Source organism: Dermacentor variabilis, unplaced genomic scaffold (genome assembly GCF_050947875.1).
Source record: "Dermacentor variabilis isolate Ectoservices unplaced genomic scaffold, ASM5094787v1 scaffold_12, whole genome shotgun sequence".
NCBI classification, from domain to species: Eukaryota; Metazoa; Arthropoda; class Arachnida; order Ixodida; family Ixodidae; genus Dermacentor; species Dermacentor variabilis.
The window spans coordinates 50,432,842-50,458,202 of NW_027460280.1; the positions used below are offsets into that span (position 1 = coordinate 50,432,842).

General features: G+C 43.3%; 1 protein-coding gene across 1 annotated transcript; it reads left to right on the forward strand.

The window, feature by feature from the left end:
• Positions 1-95: 95 nt before the first annotated feature.
• On the forward strand, positions 96-25,272 carry l(3)73Ah (polycomb group ring finger 3-like lethal (3) 73Ah). Its single transcript, XM_075676713.1, has 8 exons — positions 96-399; positions 1,372-1,477; positions 1,807-1,903; positions 1,974-2,029; positions 13,822-13,890; positions 13,972-14,198; positions 21,269-21,349; positions 24,767-25,272. Exons 1-8 carry the CDS (start codon positions 184-186, stop codon positions 24,809-24,811), a joined length of 897 nt encoding a protein of 298 aa, XP_075532828.1. The 5' UTR covers positions 96-183; the 3' UTR covers positions 24,812-25,272.
• The last annotated feature ends 89 nt before the right edge of the window (positions 25,273-25,361 follow it).

Here is a 25,361-nt window from a genome sequence, read left to right on the forward strand (position 1 = left end):
CTTTTCGCTTATTGGTGCACGTTAACGAAAGCGCGCCTGAACTCTGTAAACAGCTGAAGAAGAGCACACGTGCAGAGCCGCTCGTGCTGTCTCGCACGGAATCGAGCATTTGTACGCGCGAGACAGCGTTCATATTTTTCTGGAACGTGTTACGTGTGCGGAACGTTTCGAGCTCTCTCTGCAATGGAGACTAACGACTGCGAGCTTTTTAGAGATATGGAGCAGCTGCCTTTTCAATGTTACGAGGCACAAGGGATTGCGCGAGGACTTCTCGAAATGTACGCTACAGAGGAGCCAATGGAGGTCGAATCGCCCGAAAACTGCGTGATACCCGACGACATGAAGCGATCATTCTCCTTGCCCTCGCGCTGCTGGCAAGACGTGCTCGTTCCGTCTGAGGTAATCGCTTTGGGTTCATTTTTTCTATCAGAACTAGTTCTCAATTCCAACCGTGAAATGGGTCTCGACGTTGCCTAAAATCGCCCATGTCAGGTGCATCATCGAATGGTCAAGTGCAGCAAGTCGGGATTTAATTGACAAAATACAGGCACTTATGTTAACATTTCATGCATTTCTAGAGCTTTAAAGAAATACGAAAAGACGAAAGGGCAGGTGTAGATGTAGAGCCTAGGCGTTAGTGGCACATACCCACACTAGGGGATTGACCAAAAACCAGGGAGTTCCATATAACAAAAAGAATAATAAAATAACTAAACAAAATTGGTGAATAGGTACATGGGAAGTAATAGGCAGATTCAAGCTTATGATTTTAATAGAATGTAGGAATAAATGAAAAAAATACAGCTAATGAATTTTGTAGAAGTATAACAAAACCTGAAGTTTTGGTTTTATATTTGAAATCTTTCTGACCCTTTAATAAAATTGCCAACGTTCCTGTCGCTGTGCCCAAGGGCTGAGGCCCCCAAAAGATAGTTCCTAGATAGGAACAGCGTTTCTAATGTTCTTTTTTTTTTTGCGATTAAGAATATCTTTGACATTCAATGAGAAAATGATCTGTTGATTCATGTTCCCTGCAAGAGGGACAGTTCAGTGAAAGAGCCAGACCAGCTCTGTGTAAGTAAAATTTTAGAAATGGAATTTGGCAGCGTAGTCTAGGGATTGCAACTTCAAGTGCTCGCGTTTGAGAGAATTGTCCAGTGTCCTACCTGTCCACACAGCTTGCCTCTTCTCTTAATTTTCCCTATTTCTTTAAAGCGCTGGAAATGCGTGAAAAATATATTCCAACTAGCCCAGCCGTCCACTTCAAGCACTTGTTGGCCGTGTTGAGCTGGTGTGTTGTGGCCAGACCTGTGATGGTTATTTTCTTTGTTGCACATTTTAACATTACTGCCTCTTGCATGTGTTCTGCAGATGGAAAGGCGGATACGATTAAAAACGCTCAACAATCACATCATTTGCAAGATATGCAAGGGGTATTTAATCGACGCTACTACAGTCACAGAATGTCTGCACACGTGTAAGTACCCTTGCATGACTGCTTAAATGAAACTTTGTGCTGCCGGTGTGTTAGCACACAATATGTTCAAATGGCAGAAGTGAAAACGACAGACAAGAAAAGGAGACTGGGATAATCACAGTGGTTCACTAACAACTGAATGGTTTATTTCTTGAGTGCGCAGAATAAAAACTGGCTGCACAATTGTACAACCAATATATATTCTGTGTGTTCAGGAAATGTGAACGTCCCCGATTCCTTTTCTTGTTCATTGTGTTCTCTGGTGCCGTTTGCTGCTGTAGTGGACCAACTGTACCAACAATGCGTTTTGATCTGTTACCTTGTTCTAGTCTGTAAAAGCTGCCTGGTCAAACATTTGGAGGACAACAACACATGCCCAACCTGTGAAATTGTAATCCATCAAAGCTATCCCCTACAGTACATCAGGTATGACTTGAGTGGTCTGCTGCACCAGAATGCGTTTTGGAGCTTTAGCTAACATTGTTTTTCCTTACAGCTACGACAGGACTATGCAGGACATTGTGTACAAGCTGGTGCCAAATCTTCAGTACAGTGAGTGAACCTTGGTTTTTATTTTAAGGGGCTCCAACCAGGCTTGGAGCTACTTCAGCTCCCTGTGACTTCCTGAGATTTTGATGGCGTCCTATTAGAACTAATTAAAGGTTTATTGATAACGAAGGACTGTGTTGCATTTGTAAAGGAACCGAAGCCAATCAAAAGAAAACTGACCAAACGTGAAAATGATTTGACATCTGGGGTGTCATTACCGATGCTTGGTGTGAAATCCTGAAAGGACAGTTATGCTCATCATTGTCTCCGCTAATAAACCTTATGCCAAATTGGTTCCTGGAAGATAAAGGTGCTTATCTAGCATTTCTCATTAATGTCCTTTTAATGCTCTTCCCTCACAGAAACCGTCGCAGTTTCTATGAGCTCTTGCTTCTCGGCATGAAGTCGCAAGCTTTATTCTTCACCACAGAGGCTGGATTTTGGTGCAAGCGAAGTACAAAGATGCTTGTATGCATAGATTTAGGTGCATGTTAAAGGTTCCCTGAAAGGGTTTAGACAAATTTTGTAGATGTGTAGGGTACAGCTACAATGAAACATTAGCGCCACAATTTAAAGGGACAGACAACTGCTCGGAACATGAATCAAGATAACTCTGCTGATGGAATGATTCCCTATCGTAGTGGCTAAAACGAACATGTTTTCCTCATTAAAGGGACACTAAAAGTTAATATTAGGTCAAGCTAAAGTGATAGATTAGTGCTTGAGGATCTCTGAGTCGTCAATATTATCATGACCAGAGCCTTAATAATAGGAAAACTGAGGTAAATGCTGGACAAGATTGGAGACTCCCTTGGGACATTCAAGTACTTGCTCGATGATGAAAGCACTCCTCAGTTAAATTCTGTCACTAGTACTCAACCACTCGTTGCAAAATACATCATTGTATTGTATACTAAGACGAAATGAAATGCCACTTGTACAGTTCTATTTCGTTTTTAGAAAGAGGAACTAATTGAAATTACCCTTGACAATGGCAGGGGCGGTCGAAAGGCTTCGTTTTCGCTCCACACTGCGCTGCCCATGCTTTTGCGTTTCAGTAGTTTTGTTATTGCGTACTGCTGCGATGGTTTTGCAGGCTCACGAAACTCGCACAAACTGCAAGTAGCAGAGAATTCAACTTCCATGTTATGTTGTGGGATGCCCAAACGGTCTACGCCACTTGACCAAAAAGCAGCTGCAGCAGCGAATCCACCACTTTATCTTGGCTCAGTGCTGCCATCTGTCGGGCGCCGTTTTACTCACCGACGGCAGCAAAGGGTGATGGCGTATGCAATGTCACCACACCCCCGGTTGGGTGGCGGGAGATTTGAATTTCTAAAAAAGTATTTGAAACCTTCAGATACAATTTTTTCGTAAACTAAGTCCTCCCTTGGCACGAAAAAATCATTGCGAGGTTTCTGGAATGATATTTAAACAATCCACATTGACTTAGTACTTGCCTTTAGTGGCCCTTTAAATGTGGATTTACATTTTTAATCCGTCGCTAAAAGTGGCGAAAAATGACCTTTGGCACTCCACACGGCATAAACATGAAGCTGCATAAGAGGTCCACCATGTGACTTTCTACTAGTGTACGCATTTCCTTGTCTTTTTATAGTAAATTGCAGTATACTTTTTATTATTATTATTATAAGATTTTCCTGACTTACAATGTGCAGATAAGCCATTATTTGTACTGAGCAAAAAAGTGGTGCTGGCTTCGTTTTCATTTTCGATGAGTTGGCTTGCTCATCTATCAACAGAATAACGATGACGGGGGCCAGCCAGCCATGACATAGGCGTATACTTGGGGAAAAGCGCGGTACAAATATAAGAAATGTCTATACAGCAATGTGAACTTATTGCACCAGCTTTTTATTTTCAAAAGTGGTTGAAAAAGTCAAAATGTAAGTGGTTAACCACAGTTACACTCACTCCCGTGAAAGGAGAAAGATGGGCAGCTTTCACAATTTGCAAGGTGGGCTATCGACAGCGCTCTCACTTCTCAGCGTTGCTGGAGGCAGAGCTCTTACTATTTTAGAAGCTGCTCAGATAGAAAAATTCTGCTTATTAAATATCCACATGCTTTTGGAAGTAACTGCTGCAGATGTAAACACTACTGAGTGTGAGCTTTGCGTCGCGCCATAAAAAACTCTGTCCTTAAAAATCGGTTGTCAGACCCTTAAAGTGAAGTGTCTCATATTAAGAGAGCTATGGACGATTGCACGTTGCCCTCTTTCCTAGCCATGGTTTTCTCCCCAACTCGTTCGTCGAGTGATAAGGGCTAAGCTCCGCTTTCACTGGCTCTGCGTCATGACGTGACATCTACTTCCGATTGTCTTGGAGCCAGTACGTGAACCCTCTCCAACCTCCGCCAGCCGCCTGACCATCAATCTCCGTGACAGCTATCCAAGCAGCATGCCATTGCAAGCGTTCCGGTAACCGCAAGCGACCTGGGCATTTTGATGGATGGGCAGAGGCGTAAACTAAAGCCCCTAGATCCATACTATCGCTATGGCGAAAGGGCTTTAATGTAAACGTGAGCGGCCTGAGCAGCCTGCATGGGGCAGCCACCTGGTGGCGCAGAGCTTAACCAGCTAAACACAGAGCTACCATTGCTGTAAGAAACTGCAGAACATTTCAAACATTTAAAAAGAAGGAACTCAACTGCAAAACATTTCAAGCATTCAAAAAGACAACGTGTTCACAATTACGCTCCTGCCAACAGGTTACACCACCAGAAAAGTAGAATACACGTGGTTACTGCTATACTAGCTCTGTGTTTGTCTGGTTGAGCTCTGTGCCACCAGATGGCTGCACCATGCAGGCCGTCCATGTTGGTGCCTCCGCTCACCTGGTAAAATGCCCAGTTTGCTTGCGCTTACTTAATTACTGGACACACCAAAACTCTCTATTGTGGTAATTTGGTGTGAAGTGATGGCCACAAACGTGTAGATGCTGGCGCCGATGGGATACCGAGAGCCCGATGTGCTACAGCCACTCCGCTCGCATGTTGCCTTATAGAGGGGCACAACGCCACAGCTTGACATGTCGCTGATTGCTAGATTTGCAGCCCACAACGTAACAAAGGCGATCTATGGTGCTCATTAAAAGAAAGCTCAAGACCAACACTAACCTTGCAGCTTGTGTGAACGTGGAGAATGTTGTTAATGCAAGCAGACGACACTTGCTCTGTGCCGGAAGTGCTTGAGCGCATTGATAAATTGTCGTTGTGTATTCTCCTTCTGTTACTTTTTTTTTTTTTTTTTGTAGAAACAAATTAACCAACCTTCCAACCATTACGAAAAACATTTGCTCACAATAAAGTTTTAAAAATTTAGCAATGACGTGACCTGGGTAGCCAACCGTATAGCCTGCCCAACTGACATCAGTTGGGCTAACAGAGTCGTTTGGGAGGGAGCGAATGAAATTTGTCGTGTGCGTATCATGGCCACGCATGCTTATATCGCCTTTCCGTTTCTCTACCACGGTTGCGCTTTAAAACCACGGCGCTGCAAGTTTGTTTTCCTTTCCTTCCCTCTTCTCCGCCCTTAAACTGGCTCTCTTAACTACTACACGCAGAGACAAAGAAACAGCACGCGCATGCGATCGCATAGATGAGATGAATACATATATATAGAAAAGCATCAGTCATAGCTCTCGAAGTATAATATAATATAGAATAGCTCTCGAAGATAGCTATTCCGGCGGCTAGCTTCCCACGCTATGCGTGCTGTCCTCGCACCTGTTAAAGCTTTTCCTGGACGCTAGAACTATACTATTCCTACGCAACCTTGAGCGATCGGAAAGCGCGTTTTCCACGCCTGGCCGGCGGAGAGGGGAGGCTTCGTTCCGGCCGCGAAGCTCTCCACATCCCCGTAAGGAGCCTGGTGGTGGTCTCGCGCTGACGATGCCCTCTCGGTGAGCGCATATTTCCCCCCTCATCTTTTAAGAGATTCAATACATACAAGCATTTGTCTCGCAAACCAGATTTATTTCAAGGGAATTTTCCACGTCTCAATTATTTCTCTCGTCGTATTCGAGTGCTCATTGCCGTGTTATAGTTTGTTAACGAAGCTTCCCCTCAAGTCTAAATATTGTAAGGCAGTTTGTCGTGTGCGTATCATGGCCACGCATGCTTATATCGCCTTTCCGTTTCTCTACCACAGTTGCGCCTTAAAACCACGGCGCTGCAAGTTTGCTTTCTTTTCCTTCCCTCTTCTCCGCCCTTAAACTGGCTCTCTTAACTACTGCACGCAGAGGCAAGAAACAGCGCGCGCTTTAGATCCTATAGATGAGATGAATATTTACAATTATTATTAGGGTTATAATTATTTTCGAGTGCAGATTGCCGTGTTATAGTTTGTTAACGAAACTACCCCTCAATTCTAAATATTGTAAGGCAGTTTGTCGTGTGCATATCATGGCCACGCATGCTTATATCGCCTTTCCGTTTCTCTACCACGGTTGCGCTTTAAAACCACGGCGCTGCAAGTTTGCTTTCCTTTCCTTCCCTCTTCTCCGCCCTTAAACTGGCTCTCTTAACTACTACACGCAGAGACAAAGAAACAGCACGCGCATGCGATCGCATAGATGAGATGAATACATATATATAGAAAAGCATCAGTCATAGCTCTCGAAGTATAATATAATATAATATAGAATAGCTCTCGAAGATAGCTATTCCGGCGGCTAGCTTCCCACGCTATGCGTGCCGTCCTCGCACCTGTTAAAGCTTTTCCTGGACGCTAGAACTATACTATTCCTACGCAACCTTGAGCGATCGGAAAGCGCGTTTTCCACGCCTGGCCGGCGGAGAGGGGAGGCTTCGTTCCGGCCGCGAAGCTCTCCACATCCCTGTAAGGAGCCTGGTGGTGGTCTCGCGCTGACGATGCCCTCTCGGTGAGCGCATATTTCCCCCCTCATCTTTTAAGAGATTCAATACATACAAGCATTTGTCTCGCAAACCAGATTTATTTCAAGGGAATTTTCCACGTCTCAATTATTTCTCTCGTCGTATTCGAGTGCTCATTGCCGTGTTATAGTTTGTTAACGAAGCTTGCCCTCAAGTCTAAATATTGTAAGGCAGTTTGTCGTGTGCGTATCATGGCCACGCATGCTTATATCGCCTTTCCGTTTCTCTACCACGGTTGCGCCTTAAAACCACGGCGCTGCAAGTTTGCTTTCTTTCCCTTCCCTCTTCTCCGCCCTTAAACTGGCTCTCTTAACTACTACACGCAGAGGCAAGAAACAGCGCGCGCTTTAGATCCTATAGATGAGATGAATATTTACAATTATTATTAGGGTTATAATTATATTCGAGTGCTGATTGCCGTGTTATAGTTTGTTAACGAAGCTTCCCCTCAAGTCTAAATACTTTAAGGCAGTTTTCCTAGTCTCTAAAGCCGCTCGAGTTCACGCTGCTCCTCTGGCGGCCATTTTTCCAAGAAATTATGCCTTCCAACCACTCAGAACCACTCAGCAAAAATCGACTGTCGCGGACAACACCAGCCCCTTTCCACATAAGTATGAGGCTCGGAGCAGGAGCTATAGCGCTTGAAAGTAACCGCTGGCTTGACGAACCAACCGACTGAGCTACCATTCTGGGCAACATTGAAGGATCACTAGTTCAAATCACAAGTTATGATCCTTTTTTTTTCCCCTTTCTTTTTTTTTCTTTTTTTTAATGTCTTTTCCTTCATTTTATCACTGTACAGAAACCCTCCTAAAAGAAAAAATTATATATCCTCAATTATGTGTGGCCACACATGGGCAGGTCATAAATACCAGGTTCTCTAGCCGAGTGCCATCCATGCGGTATAACCGAGCTCAGATTGGCCCACCTTGACTGATCAAATTGGGCACCACTGTAGGTTAAATGAGGCGTACAACTCCTGCGGGACCCGCCGTGGTTGCTCAGTGGTCATGGTGTTAGACTGCTGAGCACGAGGTCGCGGGATCGGACCCCGGCCACGGCGGCCGCATTTCGATGGGGGCAAAATGCAAAAACACCCGTGTACTTAGAATTTGGTGCACGTTAAAGAACCCCAGGTGGTCGAAATTTTCGGAGTCCTCCACTAAGGCGTGCATAATCAGAAAGTGGTTTTGTCACGCAAATCCCCATTCTCCAATTATTAATTTAACTCCTGCGGGGACGGTAGAGTATCCGTCTCCAGTGCAAAAGGACCGTGATTCAAATCCCGGTGCAGCGCAATTCTCCATCGGAAAATACAAAAAAAAAAAAACGTGTGTTGAGAAAATTGCACAAACAGGCCTGGAGTGTGGCCTGATCCCGGTGACCAGAACCGGTAACGCACTCTCTCACCAGAGCAGGATTGGCCACCCTGGTGCAGTACTGGGCCACAACCTCCTATATGAATACAACAATCAAACCCCGGCCCTCAGTCCCCAGCAGCCGCGAAGCAACTGACCACGGCGGCGGTCAGATCTGTAACGCTACAGAGGGTGCTAAGAATACCTGGCTCCGGACAGGCCGCCATTGGAATCTGCACCTGGCAACGTTTAACGTTAGAACGCTATCTAGCGAGGCGAGTCTAGCAGTGTTATTGGAGGAAATAGAGGGTAGTAAATGGGATATAATAGGGCTCAGTGAGGTTAGGAGGACAAAAGAAGCATATACAGTGCTAAAAAGCGGGCATGTACTGTGTTACCGGGGCTTAGCGGAGAGATGAGAACTAGGAGTCGGATTCCTGATTAATAAGGAAATAGCTGGTAACATACAGGAATTCTATAGCATTAACGAGAGGGTGGCAGGTCTTGTTGTGAAACTTAATAAGAGGTACAAAATGAAGGTGGTACAAGTCTATGCCCCTACATGCAGTCATGATGACCAGGAAGTCGAAAGCTTTTATGAAGACGTGGAATCGGCGATGGGTAAAGTCAAAACAAAATACACTATACTGATGGGCGACTTCAATGCCAGGGTAGGCAAGAAGCAGGCTGGAGACAAGTCAGTGGGGGAATATGGCATAGGCTCTAGGAATAGCAGAGGAGAATTATTAGTAGAGTTTGCAGAACAGAATAATATGCGGATAATGAACACCTTTTTCCGCAAGCGGGTTAGTCGAAAGTGGACATGGAGGAGCCCGAATGGTGAGACTAGAAATGAAATCGACTTCATACTCTGCGCGAACCCTGGCATCATACAAGATGTAGACGTGCTCGGCAAGGTACGCTGCAGTGACCATAGGATGGTAAGAACTCGAATTAGCCTAGACTTGAGGAGGGAACGGAAGAAACTGGTACACAAGAAGCCAATCAATGAGTTAGCGGTAAGAGGGAAACTAGAGGAATTCCGGATCAAGCTACAGAACAGGTATTCGGCTTTAACTCAGGAAGAGGACCTTAGTGTTGAAGCAATGAACGACTATCTCATGGGAACCATTAAGGAGTGCGCAATAGAAGTCGGTGGTAACTCCGTTAGACAGGAAACCAGTAAGCTATCGCAGGAGACGAAAGATCTGATCAAGAAACGCCAATGTATGAAAGCCTCTAACCCTACAGCTAGAATAGAACTGGCAGAACTTTCTAAGTTAATCAACAAGCGTAAGACAGCGGACATCAGGAACTATAATATGGATAGAATTGAACAGGCTCTCAGGAACGGAGGAAGCCTAAAAACAGTGAAGAAGAAACTAGGAATAGGCAAGAATCAGATGTGTGTGTTAAGAGACAAAGCCGGCAATATCGTTACTAATATGGATGAGATAGTTCAAGTGGCTGAGGAGTTCTATAGAGATTTATACAGTACCAGTGGCACCCACGACGATAGTGGAAGAGAGAATAGCCTAGAGGAATTCGAAATCCCACAGGTAACGCCAGAAGAAGTAAAGAAAGCCTTAGGAGCTATGCAAAGGGGGAAGGCAGCTGGGGAGGATCAGGTAACAGCAGATTTGTTGAAGGATGGTGGTCAGATTGTTCTAGAGAAACTGGCCACCCTGTATACGCAATGCCTCATAACCTCGAGCGTACCGGAATCTTGGAAGAACGCTAACATAATCCTAATCCATAAGAAAGGGGACGCCAAAGACTTGAAAAATTATAGACCGATCAGCTTACTGTCCGTTGCCTACAAAGTATTTACTAAGGTAATCGCAAATAGAATCAGGAACACCTTAGACTTCTGTCAACCAAAGGACCAGGCAGGATTCCGTAAAGGCTACTCAACAATAGACCATATTCACACTGTCAATCAAGTGATAGAGAAATGTGCAGAATATAACCAACCCTTATATATAGCTTTCATTGATTACGAGAAAGCGTTTGATTCAGTCGAAACCTCGGCAGTCATGGAGGCATTACGGAATCAGGGTGTAGATGAGCCATATGTAAAAATACTGGAAGATATCTATAGCGGCTCCACAGCCACCGTAGTCCTCCACAAAGAAGGTAACAAAATCCCTATAAAGAAAGGCGTCAGACAGGGAGATACGATATCTCCAATGCTATTCACAGCATGTTTACAGGAGGTATTCAGAGGCCAGGAGTGGGAAGAATTGGGGATAAAAGTTGATGGAGAATACCTTAGCAACTTGCGATTCGCTGATGATATTGCCTTGCTTAGTAACTCAGGAGACCAATTGCAATGCATGCTCACTGACCTGGAGAGGCAAAGCAGAAGGGTGGCTCTGAAAATTAATTTGCAGAAAACTAAAGTATTGTTTAACAGTCTCGGAAGAGAACAGCAGTTTACGATAGGTAGCGAAGCACTGGAAGTGGTAAGGGAATACATCTACTTAGGGCAGGTAGTGACCACGGATCCGGATCATGAGGCTGAAATAACCAGAAGAATAAGAATGGGCTGGGGTGCGTTTGGCAGGCATTCTCAAATCATGAACAGCAGGTTGCCATTATCCCTCAAAAGGAAAGTGTATAACAGCTGTGTGTTACCAGTACTCACATATGGGGCAGAAACCTGGAGGCTTACGAAAAGGGTTCTGCTGAAATTGAGGACGACGCAACGAGCTATGGAAAGAAGAATGATGGGTGTAACGTTGAGGGATAGGAAAAGAGCGGATTGGGTGAGGCAACAAACGCGGGTAAATGACATCTTAGTTGAAATCAAGAAAAAGAAATGGGCATGGGCAGGACATGTAATGAGGAGGGAAGATAACCGATGGTCATTAAGGGTTACGGACTGGATTCCAAGGGAAGGGAAGCGTAGCAGGGGGCGGCAGAAAGTTAGGTGGGCGGATGAAATTAAGATGTTTGCAGGGACAACATGGCCACAATTAGTCCATGACCGGGGTAGTTGGAGAAGTATGGGAGAGGCCTTTGCCCTGCAGTGGGCGTAACTAGGCTGATGATGATGATGATGATGAATGAAATCTCGGGAAGCAGCGCCACTGTGATCGGTAACAATGCACATTTTATACAGAGTCACTTAATGATCAGAAGGACCTACTCTAGCCACTCAGTACGTGTCTACAAAATTGCAAAATTGTTTCAGGGTTACTTTAAAGAACCCTGAGTGGTCAACATGAATATGGAGCCATCTACTACAGCATTCCTCCTAAATATTGTCATCCACCTGAATTGTAGCATGAAGCTACGAAGAAACTTTGTACTTTCCTACACCTTGCGGGCTTCCGCAGAACTCATTTGCCATATATATATATATATATATATATATATATATATATATATAATCATGGCAAATGAATGTTGACTGACTGGTGATCTTCTCAGGACTCAGTTGCACTTCGCTCCTTGAGGAGGCAGCATGTATGTGCAGTGACCTGCTGAATAACACTTTGCAATGTGATGAACATGCTTTAAATCATGGATCCAGGATCTCAAAGAGGTGCAAAGTAACTCTAACGGGTTTCTCTCGCATTTATTACACCACCAATTAATTTCTAGCATGTTAGACCCCACAATCAAATTTTTTCACTGTGCTTATCCTTGTGCCCTGTTAAGCACTTTTCAATGCTTCCTGAGCACACCTATGTCCCCAAAACCATGATAGCGATCTTAGTCAGTCTGGATTATAAATTACCATGGCAATCTTTTCATTTTACTTCTCATTTTGCTGCACTGGGAGTTAGTACTTTAGATGCAAAGAATTCATGCTAATTCATGTGTAGCCTTCTTACAACCAGTTGTGTATACTTCAAGTTAATGTCACGGTCATACGTTGACTTGGCTTTAACATCTCAAAGCATTTTGTGCCACCTCAGGAGAGAAAGCCCACGCAGTGAATTTAAAATGATCAAGTGTGTTTAGGGTTTCTTTAAGCATGAGTTGTTTACTAATGCATCTGATGATGTGGTACAGTTGTGTGACAAAAGGTGTAATTTAAGTGCTTGCCACTGAACTCTTAATGCCATTCCAGCTGTACTTCATCATTCTTATGGCACTGTTCTTGATTCACTTTTAGGATTCACTTTTAGGGCCTCGTTACCTGAGCAGAGAGAAGCTGTAATTTTCTGCAGCAAATGTCTCGGCCATACCTAAAAAAACTTGCCATTGGTTTCTTGAAACTGCGGAAACTGGCAGTTGCCCTGATGATCACTAGAATGGTAACAGGTTTGAATCTGGTTTTAACTAATCACTTATGCCACAAATAATGTGAACCCTCCAGAGCAACAAGTGGATGTATGTTGCTTGGTACCTGCCACCTATAGCTCGGTTACTGTATTGCTCAGCTGACTCCCTTTTACTGTTACCCTGTTGGCATGTTGCCCATTAGCAGGATTACCTTGCTACCCAGTTACTGCATAGACTCGTTTCATAATTGTAAAGCTAGCTTTCCTGTGAGACATTTTGCCTAACTAATGGCATTGTAAGTTTTGCAAACTGTGTGTACTATCAGCGTCAAATGAAACGTGAACAGCGCAGCGCGTGGCCCAAGCATAAGTGAAGGTATAGTGTGCGCCGTCAAGTCATCACTACCGACAAGCGCGCACATCCGGTTTGGCCACACGGCGCTCGTTTGGGAGTCAAACAAATGGCCAAAGGTGCTCGGCAGACCCACGCTGGCCACCGTTGCGGCTGCCAGCAATAGCACCCTGCGCAAGTTTGCCGATTGAAAGAATGAATATGGCGCACAAGTCGCAAACCCATGAGCAAATCTACGATGACAACGGGCAAAGTGCACTACACACACCGCTGTTTGCGCCGGTGCACTTATGGTTTTGGCGAACTGTGCGACTATACTCGCTGTAAACTGGAAATTTTAGCTTCTCTTTTATTTTTATTTTCTCCCTTTAATATGTAAGAACCAGAACAGAAGCGAAAATATCTCAATATAGGGGGATCGCGTGGCGCGGCCAAACCGGATGTGCATGCCTGTCAATGGTGATGACTGGACAGCGCGCACTATACCTTCACTTATGCTTGGGCCACGGGCTCCGCTGTTCACATTTAATTTTACGCTGATAGCAGTACAAGCATACTTTGCTTGTATTGTGAGATTAAAAATGTAGATGTGGCTCTCGTGATGAAACCATGTGCACAAGACAAGTTGCAGCTTGTGCAACTGACAGTCCTTCATTTGAACCATCACTGGTGCCGCCATTGTAATTGGGCACATGTGCAGTGCAGAGAAACACACTTTCAAATCAGAAAAAAGGTATATTGCTCACTTACTTCGATTGAAAAAAATACTGTTTATTCAACTTTACCACATTCTTAAGCCAACTAGAGAAGCTCTGCTTTTGTTGTGCAAGCATTATTTGCAGATTGGTGTCGCCATCTGTTGTAAAAGATTTAGGCATAGCTTTGTGCTGTGATAGCAGGGTGTAAGTTCATTTTGCTCTCTTTTCCCCCTTTAGATGAAATGAAGAGGGAGCGGGATTTCTACCGGCGCAAAGGTCTTCCTTGTCCCAAGGCCCACAATCCTGGTGAGTATGGTGGCTTAACGTTCGGGCATTAATTTAGCTTTCTGTGGCCATGGCTTAAGATATTGTTTTCAATCTCTGTAGGGTTGCTCAATGAAAAGGATGCAGGCTCCAAAGCATCATCCTCAAAGGAGGATGAGGCAGATTGCCACAGATCAGATGAGCAGGTCAACATATTACTGGAATCTGACAGTGTCCAGTTGAAGCAAATGCGTCGCAAGTTCATTCGGTGCTCGTCCCAGGCCACCATCACCCACTTGAAGAAGTTCATTGCAAAGAAGCTGTTCAACAACCTTGACAGATACAAAGAGGTATGACCTGCTGTGTTTCCATTTGACCTGCGCATTTTTGTTTTAGAGGCTCAAGGATGTATGGATGGATGTTATGAGCATCCCCTTTGGAACGGGGCGGTGGGTTGTGCCACTACTGCCTAATGTCCTACCTAGTTTAAAAAAGAAGAAAAAACGCACGATGAATTCCCATAACCAAATTTTCTGGCCCCTTATTGTGAACTTTGTTTTTGTATGTCTCCGTTTTTTGTTGTTTCCATACTTTTCTTCCACCAATCTTCCAATTGCCTCTTACTAACCTATACTACCGACATGTTTTCCCCCCTGCTCTCGCTGAACCCAAGAACTTCGATGAGCCCACTGGTGCCTAAATCGACCGCTGGGCAGATATCTTCACATTCTAATAAAACATGCTCCATCATTTCCCTAGCTTTACCGCACTCAGTGGCTATGGTGTTAGGCTGCTGAGCACGAGGTCGTGGGATCGAATCCCGGCCACGGTGGCCGCATTTCATTGGGGGCGAAATGCGAAAACACCCGTGTACTTAGATTTAGGTGCACGTTAAAGAACCCCAGGTGGTCAAAATTTCCGGAGTCCTCCACTACGGCGTGCCTCATAATCAGAAAGTGGTTTTGGCACGTAAAACCCCATAATTTAATTTTTTTAGCTTTACCGCAGCAAGCACATGCTTCTTGTTCCTTTTTATATCTCGCTTTATAGGTGCGTGTTCTAAGGCATCCTGATCTCACTTCGAAAAGTATTGAGCTTCCCTTGGAGTTATCATCAATTGTTTCTTTCCAGAGTTCGTTTTTTTCTCTTAAGTAGTTACTCATGGCAGGTTTCTTTTCCATTGCCACCCATAAGATTATTTAAGCCTCTCCGACTTTCCGCTTGACGTTCTTTGTTGTTGTGTTGTTCACCCTACAGGATGGCGTTGTGTTGTTCACCCATCTCCTGTCATAGTATGAGCACCAGTATGCCTAATAAGTGTACTGGCAGGCCTTCAGAGCTTTTTCGGATGTACCTGCGGCGAGTTTAGCCCTTAAGGAGACATGTATTCATTTTTTCCAACTGCCTGATCTTTTGGACATTTTCGTGACCCCTACGGAGTCCAAAAAATTGGATGTTGACTGTAGAATTGAGCAATAGGATGCTTGCTCCAAATGGTCCACGGGGCAAGCGCGCGGCGGAAGGAAGACAACAGAAAGGACCTACGCACTAAGGAATGAACAGGAAAGGAAGCATGCTGCCACTTTTTCGAAGGAGCTTGAGCTCAAAAAAACAGTGTTGGCTGACGCCGAGATGAAGGTGTCCCTAATAGAAACCAAAATAAACTCATTAAAGCAGTGAAACGCAACACTGAGGCATTGTGCGCGTGCTGAGAGTATGTCAGGACAGTTGAGGTTACCAGCTGTTGAGGGAGAATCTCACTTGTGAGAAAGTTTGGGTCTCATACCAATGAGCTTGCAATCAATTGATAGAAATAGCTCATCTTTGAAAATATTTGCTTCTGTATGCATCTCCTTTTTATTTGTATTTGGTAATGTTTGACTATGGGCTTTACCATTCTTTTTTAGATATTTTTTTCGCTGCACATTTTACTAACCCTTGCCTTCTGTTTTCTTTTTGAATAAAATAAGTACTACTCCTTACTATACAAACTGGATTAAGTTGTTTTTTTTTTTTAATATTTTTTAACATGCTTACTAGATAGTGACTCCATCGGGTGACATGGTGTCAGACCGTCTTGACATAAAACAAAGTTCTGTGTCACTCAGGGAATTCTGCAAAGGCGCTCAGGGAAAACCTGGAAAACTCAGGGAAATTGGAAATGCCAACTTGGTAGACACCCTGAGAGTGCTGTAGAGAGCTGCATAAAGAAAACTTGTTGTGCATTGTGCACTAATGCAAGGGACGACTCTAGCACAAACTGCAGCAGGATTTCCTTATCGAAGAGTGGAAAACGTCTGACGAGGGCGCGGTCAATTTATTGATTATTCGGGAACAATTGATCGCGATCGCTTTCGGGGATATTTTTTTCAATTCACGCTTATTGGCTGGCTAAGCAAAACGAGATAATCTGATTGGCTGGTTGAGCACTAGATCATGTGAAAGCGATAGTACATATAACCAAAAGTGATCACCTGAGAATATGATCCCACTTTGTCACCTTAACCCTTTGAGGGTTGATTTGTATTGCCAAATGTGAACCCCCCCCCCCCCCCCTACGTTGAAGATGTTTATTGCACACTTTAAACTTTCAGACCGACCTATTTTGAAAAAAAATGTAGTGTAACATTTTTACAGTGATCATAAAGTGACAAAAAAATGTTTTCAGTAGGTAAACATGCATTGTTTATTCATGAATACAGATGGGCTTCCATAAATATGTTTAATAACAATAAAAAAGTACATACACTGAAATATATATATTCTGATTCGGTACTTGGGTAGTAGCCCACATCGGAACAATTGCTGCTCGGCTCGCTTTAAGCAGAGCAATCTGTGTGCAAGTGCTGGTTGCTCTGTCTGCATGCATAATCAAACTGTGTACGTGAGCGCATGCAAGAAAACACTATGGTTATGTACTCATCAGAAAAACCAAACGAGTCAGAAACTTGCAGTAATCCCTTGTTCTCGTCTTCAGTGAGGGGCAATCGCGAGCCGAGTCGCAAGAAAAAAAATGCAGGTATGGCAGCACCGTTTCCATATGGTGGCCTCGATTGTATATAGCAGCGCCTGCCTTTGAACCGATATAATCGCACCCTTGTGAGCAACAGACAGGCAAGCATCTAGCGGTGGCCCTTTGAGAGATTAGAAATAAGATGGACATCAGTTTTTAGGAGTGCAATGAACAGAAGCGCCCTGCGAGACAAAAACAAAACTGCTGTGCACCCTCGCACGTTCAGATATGTGAGCGGCTGCTGAAACGCCAGCCTAAAGAAGCTGTGGAATGAAAACCAAGAGATTACAAAGCAAATAAAAAAATAACTATCTACACAGAGTGGCAGCACTTGATGGGCAACACAGTTGAAATATTTGCACATTTTTCAGACATACAGACAGCACTGTAAATATACGGCATCAACCACTTTAGTCTTGTTCGCGGTCCTGTATATTTATGGCGTTGACCATCAAAGGGTTGAAGATACAGCTGAATGGCGGATCCATACAGTAAATGCCCGTTGGCAACTGTATTCCGTGAAGCTTCGCAATATTTTTAGAATACAGTGGTTAAAATATGAACACCACTGTTTATCATACACGCATACCTTCCCATTGTCACATGTGCAAGCTAGGAACTTGCAGAAACGAGAGGGAGGAGTACGTGCTGTAGCTCACTTCGATGGGAATCGGTGCTAGCGAGGCGGAGGGCTCACTATTCTGATGAAGGAGGCATTTAAAGTAGCTCTAGGCATTGTAAGATATGAAGGTAGTATTAAAATGTATGTGAAGTGCACAAGATTTGGCCTTAAAAATGCTGAAATCAACAAAAATAATGCAGCAACTGCTCCAACAGTTTTGAGGCAAAGGTCAATATAACTGGAAAATTTCAGTGGAGGTGTGGAACATCTCTGCCTGCCACGCTTCTGTCCAGAGTTCGATTCCCTGTGGGAACATATGTTTTTCGTTGGTTAAATATAACTTTTTTTTTTTTGGCAGTGTCTCTGACGTGAAAACATTTTGGCCCCTTAAATCTGATAATGGCAAATGACAGCAATCAAGGCCTCCTCACTGCCGCTCAACAGCCAGATTTTATGCACTGTTGGGTCATACATATAAGTATGTTTATTGTGCTGTTTCTACAATATGTTTATTCCACATTTTTACATGTGCTCTGTAGCGCCATGTAAGAATGGTGCACGATAAGTACATAAATGCATGTTTGTGGCAGTCCAGTAGCCGCGATGGCACAATGCTTCCCGTCGTCTTGCCTTGTCAGATGTAAGTGGTGAAAATACTTTCACCACGTCAGGCAAACTGCCGCAGAGAAAAAAAAAAAGAAAGAAAAAAAAATGTTGAATTGGTTTCTAACCTGAGTGCCCAGCGTAACAATTGGAGATCTTACTGCAGTGCAACAAAATGGCCGACTTGTGATAGTTTCAGTACTTTTAATATTAACCATTGACTGCAAACTGTCAAGCTTTCTGCCACAGTATTTTTGTTGATTTTAGCGTTTCTAAAAAAACAAATTCTTGTGTGGTTTACGTTTGTTCTACTCTAACCTTCAATCTGTAGTGCATTGAACACATATAGCCACTGCAGGTTTCGTTTGAAAAGTGGGCCCTCAGCCACCTTGTCGCCGACCACCCGTCGAAGTGAGCTACTGGATGTGTATTCTCGATCACGTTTGTGCAGAACCCCATCTATACAGCGTTCAATACTTTAAGTAGATAAAGTCGCATCAAGGTAGAAGTGTGTATATTCTACTGAGGTAACCAAAAATGCTTTTACACGTATGCAGAACCTCAGCTTTTTATAAGACAATGTAACTTTACCTACAAATTTTTAAGGTTTAATTAGTGGTATGCAAAGCAGTATGATTAGTCTCCCAAAGGAGCGTCAAGAAAGAACTGCTTTGAGCGACAAAGCAAACGGTACCACAAGGATCGCTTGTGCTTGTTCACGAACGAAAACTGAAGACGGCTTGAAGAGAAGTCAGCCGAGCTAATTGTACACAGAAGAGTTGCTTCCCTGCTTTAATTTGCGATAAGCATATGTAATCATACTATCATGTCGAGGCGTGCCAAATGGAATGGATTTTTCTTGCTGTGAAAGCGCGCATTAACGCTATGTAAGCAGATGCGGTAGTTGTTACAGCAATGATGAGCACACCGATATGTGCGGGCCCCCTTGCAGTTTTATTTTCGCTGTTTTCAAAAATTGCAAAGCTATCATAGATGTGTTGAAAAGGAATATTTAGCTGAGCATATGAGTTTTAAAGGAGTACTGACTCAAAAATTTTTGTGTCCCAATTTTTTTTTTTTATTCTAGGTAGCTGTAGAGTCCATAATCATGGTACGAAGCCTCATTTCTTTGAGATTGTCACAAATAACTGCAGTAACTTTCACATGGCCAGTTCAAAACACATGCAAAGTGCAACATGGCTTCAAGTGTGAAGCAGGAGACTATTTCAGTCGCCAAAAGGGGCTGTTAACGTGCCCAGGATTTCTGTATTGAAGGGGTGGTGGTGAAGTTTTTGTAAGAAATCATGGGGGTTTTAGAAGGCTACAAAGAGAGTGTATTTCTGTATAAATGTATATTGAAAACACAGGGAAGGTGGGAGATGGAAATTCAAGACAGTGAGCAAAACGAGAACAAAGCTCCTGCTTTTACCTTGTTCTCATTTTGCTCATATATAACAATGTGCTTTTCTGCATGCTCAACACAAATGAAAAACTTCTGGTGAAGAAGTTTGGGCAGGAGTGCTGGATTGCTTGACCTCTGGGGGGGTTGTTTATTATAACCCTTCCACCCCCATCAGTGCACCATTGTGAAAACAGGAAGTGGTGGCCATGTAATATGACAACTGGCCTGAGTGCATTGGTTGAAGGCCACACGATTACTACTAAGCCAAGAAGTCCAGAGCTGCCAAATTAATCATTCCTTTGCAGTTCTCTTGGAAGTGTAGGGGGGATCCCTCACCTCTCTTACCTCGTTGACTTCTGGCAGCACGATCGTGTGTGTAGGTGTATGTATCAGTGGTGTCTAGGGTACCAAGAGACTGCTACATCAATTTCAGTGATGTGAATAGCCTCCTGCTTCATGTCCAAAGCCATGCTGAACTTGGCATACCTTTTAATTAGTTGCATCAAAAGGAAACATAATTATTTGTTGTGTTTTTGAGAAATTTAGGTATGATTACTGGGCTAGCAGGGACACAATAAAGAAATGAAAACTAGATGAACATTTTGTCTCATTACTCCTTTAAATGGATGTAAGAAGCTGGCAGTGATAAGAAAAGTAAAGGAATTGCACCATTGCTTCTTAGTCATACTAATTTATGGATTTTTGCATCCAAATATAACACCTGGATCTGAGACATATTACCGTCGATAGTTGTGATGGGATTGGCACTCTTGAAATGTTTAAGTGGACAACTGTCAACCGATTAATTATGGTATAAAACCCCAATACCACCAGAGCTCAGCAAATAATTAAACACATTTAATGTGAGTAATTCAAAGCGTATATGAAGTGCTGCTGGGGGCTTGAAGAAGGCCTCCTTATTAGTATATCACAAATTTATGTGGTAGTGATATCGCATACCACTGATCCTTGGCTCAGTCATCCTGGTGAAGATGTCAGTCTGACTGCATAGCCGAAAGCTGAACACACAAGAAAGTTGTCAGGATAATAAGTGAGAGGGACACTCAGCATTCCAAGAGAAGAGTCAGCAGAGGACCTTTATCACTCAGTGGAGGAGAAAAGAATAGGCACTGTAGTGGCGCAGGCCCAGATATGGTTATTGTGTGGCTTATGACCACTGTGCCAGGATGACATGCACATTAGTGGTTTGTGATCACATGTGACCATCACCTCCAGTTTCTGTGGTCATGAGGAGGCCTGCTTTAAGCCCGAAGCCAAGCTGCACTTGCTCTGGACTGGTCACATTAAAATATGATATAATTATTTGTTGTGCACTCAAGGCATTGATGCCTGAGACGCTGATTAGCTATTCCAGTTGCCTATCAAAACAAGGAAAGCAAAACAAAATTTTTGTGTCAATACTTTAAACATGCATTGAAATTTCAATGCACGGGAGCTTTTGCATTCCCTTCCTTTTGGAATATGGCTGCCACGGCTCAGAATCAAACTTTCCACTTAATGATCAGGAGTAATGCGCTATAGTTGCTTAACTGCCGACACAGCGGAAGGAGGGTTTGTTCTTTGAGTGGAACACGAGGACAAATAAGTGCATATTTTCTTTTGGCATATCTGTGCACTGAAATTGCCGAAACGAAGATAAGAGACAGGCAATACTGACTGCTGCATACTACACACCTTGTGTATTTGCTTTTATACTTCTTAGGCTCTCCAATTTTTGTGAATGTTTCTCTCTAAATGCGACACATTCTTTCTGTTCCAGGTTGAGATCCTTTGTAACCAGGAGATACTAGGCAAGGACCACACATTGAAATTTGTCTATGTCACACGATGGAGGTTTAAGGTAAACAACCTAGTCTTGCATTGCAATTTTCATTTAAGTTGGCCAATTATTGTAAGTCATTTTTTATTCAGTTGACCTTGCACCAAATCAACCTGCTTGTTGAGTTCTGGGCCTAACACCTTTTTCACAGAGCCTGCACTATATCCCCCACAACTCCATGGAATGCCATGACCTTGGTCTGCGCTTGCTAAAATAAATGGTGATGAAAAATGTCTTCTGAACTGCCTAGTTCATGAAGTACTGGTGAATCCAATGGGCTCCTAGTGAAAAGTATTTGATTTATAGTTGCATGCAGCATATGTTGAACATGCAGCTGCTTCTGCTGGAACTAGTGCAGACCAGAAAGTAATACAACTATTGCCAGGTAGCAGATTTTTCTTTTACCTTACAAATACAAACACTTCAAAATCTTTGAAATATGCTTCTTGGACATCAATACTCCGGTTGCGGCGTTTCTGCCAAGGTTATACGCCTTCTGATAGGCGGCAATGGGAACATCTTTAAGAGCCTGTGTCACAGTTGCTTCAACTTTCTTCACAGTCTCAAAATGGCCTATTTTCAAGCTGCATTTGATCTGGGTGAACAAAAATAACTAGGCTGGGGTCAAGTCAAGCCTGCAGGGGCGCTGCATCAGCGTTGCCACATAGTGCTTTGGCAAACGTTCCCTCACTTTCAGCTGCTTGTGTCATGGCACATTCTCGTGATGTAGGATCCAGGTACTACTGGTGGTCTCATTGTAGATGTAGAGATCTCAAGCAGTTGAGTGCTTTCATGTAAAATGTAATGTCAGCAGTTTGTCTAGTTGGCAAAAATTTTGTTGCTCAATGGTAAGCTCCATTTCAAACTCTGACCGCAATTAAAAAAAAGGATACGTCATTTAGCAACAGGTTCTTTCTCTCTGTAACACCTCACCGGCACCTGTGTGACGTGTATGCATAGCTTAAATTCTGCTCTTCCTATTTTGCCTACTGGCACCTCCATGCCGCTGTTTTTCTGTTTGGCGGGAAAAATAGTCTTACTACTTTCCAGGCACTCCCTGTACTTAAGTACAGTACAGTAAGTGCAGTAGTCTACAAAAAGATGTGATATTTTGCGTTTTGGGTCTTCCATGCTAAATTTAGCTCAGAAAGTTAGCACTGTGTTGTGGAACAACATGGCACTGACAGAAGTTTTGTGGCAGTCGAGGCCACGAGGAATGTTTTGCATTTTTCATGGACTGGTGTCGTGATACCTCAAACTGTGGATGCCTCATATTACCTTGAATGTGCATTGTTGGTAGTTTAGACTATGTGCTAATTCTAGCTTTCAGCCTGCATGCAAGCTTCCATTCCATCCTATGACCGCATAGGCAAACTTGGCAGGCACCCACTGTAGTTGCTGGCTAGTCGCTCGCGAACCCAAACCTGCCTTTATGGTTTATCAGTCTAGCTAGTATGTGTGATGTCAGGCCTGGTTGCCAATGGCAACTACTGGTATGAACATTCTAGGAACAAGTTTTGTGACAGCTTGCCAATTGTCTCTATGTATGGCAGTTACGAAATGACTAATCTAATATGGGGAACCCCGTCATGTTCCTCGCTGTTGTGCATTCCCGGTTGTTACATCGTGTTTTCGCGGTACTACCTAAATCCCATTGACGTCCATGTAGTATGTTCCCATTTGATACGTTGCCATTCTGTAATGTTTTTGCATCTTAAGTTGCCTTTGAATGCAGCAGTCGCATAAATTTAGTGGTGCAGAGGAAAATCTGCTCTTGCCCATTTCAACAAGTGGCCAGTACATTGCGATAAGTGATTGAAGTTGCACAAGCCATGCACTGTACAAGTATCTGGAGAAAATGTGCACAGAGCAGTTGCTGAAGGACCCAAAAAAGTGTGCATCAGTTGAAACCTACCATGAACCATGCACCCTGGACCAAAGAGAGCTACATTTATTTTGGGGCCTGCAAGGGTCTTATTTGCATTTTATAATTGCCAGTTCTATTTAATCGGCTTCGTCACAATAGAGCCATGTTATGCATTGAAGCATATCGTGGGTGGAAAGGAGCCACTGTCACAGAACATCATACTTGTCCCTTAATTATACATGCATTCATGCATCGTCCCTAGTCGCAGTACAAGCACTGAGATGTCTAATAAGTGTACTGGCAGCCATTCAGAGCTGTTTCTGACGCTGCAGCGATTTTTGCCCTTCCTCACTGTTACATTTACCCTGCTGTTAAGTTTTTTTATGTGATCCCTTCAAAAACATATCAACGAGAATCTACTGTATAGGTAGGTGCAGGTATGACAAAGTTAGATGTCAAATTTCATTGAAACTATAGAAACATGGCTTGCATGAAAACATGTTTAACCCATTATTGATGAGTGTTGCCTATGGGCAACATAAAAAATTCTTTTCTTGCTGAGTTTCGGTATTGAGTACAAAGTTTCTGGCTAAATGTCTTCAGCCAACACTGAAAGACAGGCACCGAGTGAAATCATTTGTTGGTTTAGAGCAGGAACGCTGGATGAGGAGCAATGAGCTTGGCACGCGACTCACCGTCTTTTGAAAGCAAGGTCAGAGGAGGCAGGCCAATGCAAGAGGTCCAGCTGTAGTGGTGTTACACATGTGATGTAAAGCAAATGAAATGTGCACCTGTGGTTCACATATGACAAGAGCTGTCTATACAAATTGAAAACGAAAGCCTTAGGTGGTTTGGGGTGAAGCCCACTACCAGCTTTCTGCCTGAGGTTCCCCCCGAATTGCTGAAAAATATTTCATAAAATACTTTTTTTGTTGATTATGCTTATTCTCGATGTGTTTTGCACATATATATAGAAAAAACTTTTTTTTTGTATTTATGTGCCGTCATTAAAGGGTTCAGTATTTTTAGTGATAGAATATTGCAGAAGCAAGTTGGCTTGGGCTTTTCCTGTGTCTTCTCTCTAGTGCAAGAGCACAAACATTTCAAGAGAGTGTTCATTTATTGTTGTGGTATATTATGTATAAACAGTAAAATGTAGCAGAAGTAAACAATCTGTGCAGCTATTCCACCTTGTTTATGAATGTAGAATTAAACGAAAAAAGTTTCTAAGGACATCTTGAAACAGAGCCACACAGGAAAGTTCAGTCGTAAGCTATGTTACTCCACTATGACAAACTCAAGATGTCGCACCGTCCATCAAAGGGTTAAACCTCTGCTTAAACTGTTGCATGCAAGGAACCATTTTCTCATAGAAGAGCCATCAAAAGTAAAAACATAATTTTTCATGCAATATTATTATTGTTTAGGCATTTTATGGGGTCAAGAGTTTTATTGCATTTGCTATTGAATGAACATCTTGGTATTGCAGACGTTATCAACTTTATCACTTATCCCCCCTTGTGTCTGTGATGGTATTATTAATTGTGTTCATCATGCTACATTGTGTGCAGGAGCCTCCACTGAAACTCTACTACAGGCCTAAGGTAGAGTTGTGACAGCAAGAACTGCGATGCAAGTCCAAGGTGTTAATAGGTGCCACCGGAGTATGAGCTTGGAAAAACACAACAAGGGAGGGGCTACCGCATCTTGGATCACACAGGAGTGCGGAGTCAGTTTTCAAGCAGGAATTGTTGCACTCACTAGCTGAAGGCTTGCTTTCCAGGTCAAGCTTTAAGCTAGGGGTAATCCTGGCAAGCACTCTTTTCTGTTTAATGAAGTCTCCCATTGTACATATGCCATGATCATGCCTGTAAATACTGGATTATCCCACCGATGTTGGCTATGAAATCATGTATATTTTTAGGTTGCTTGTTCTAGAGATAAAACTACTGGGCTGCAATGACGTAACTAAAAGAAACTAACAGCGAAATTTTTGTGAGGACTTATTGCCAGTGGGTGTGTGTAGTGCAGTGCTGCATTTTGAGTTGAATAAAAGCTTCTGCTGTGTGAAGCAGCACATCTTGTTAGTAAACATCAGAAAATACAAAGGTCCTCTCTGCATAGACTGCGTACATCAAAACTTCTGCCTTATAGTAAATTACTAAC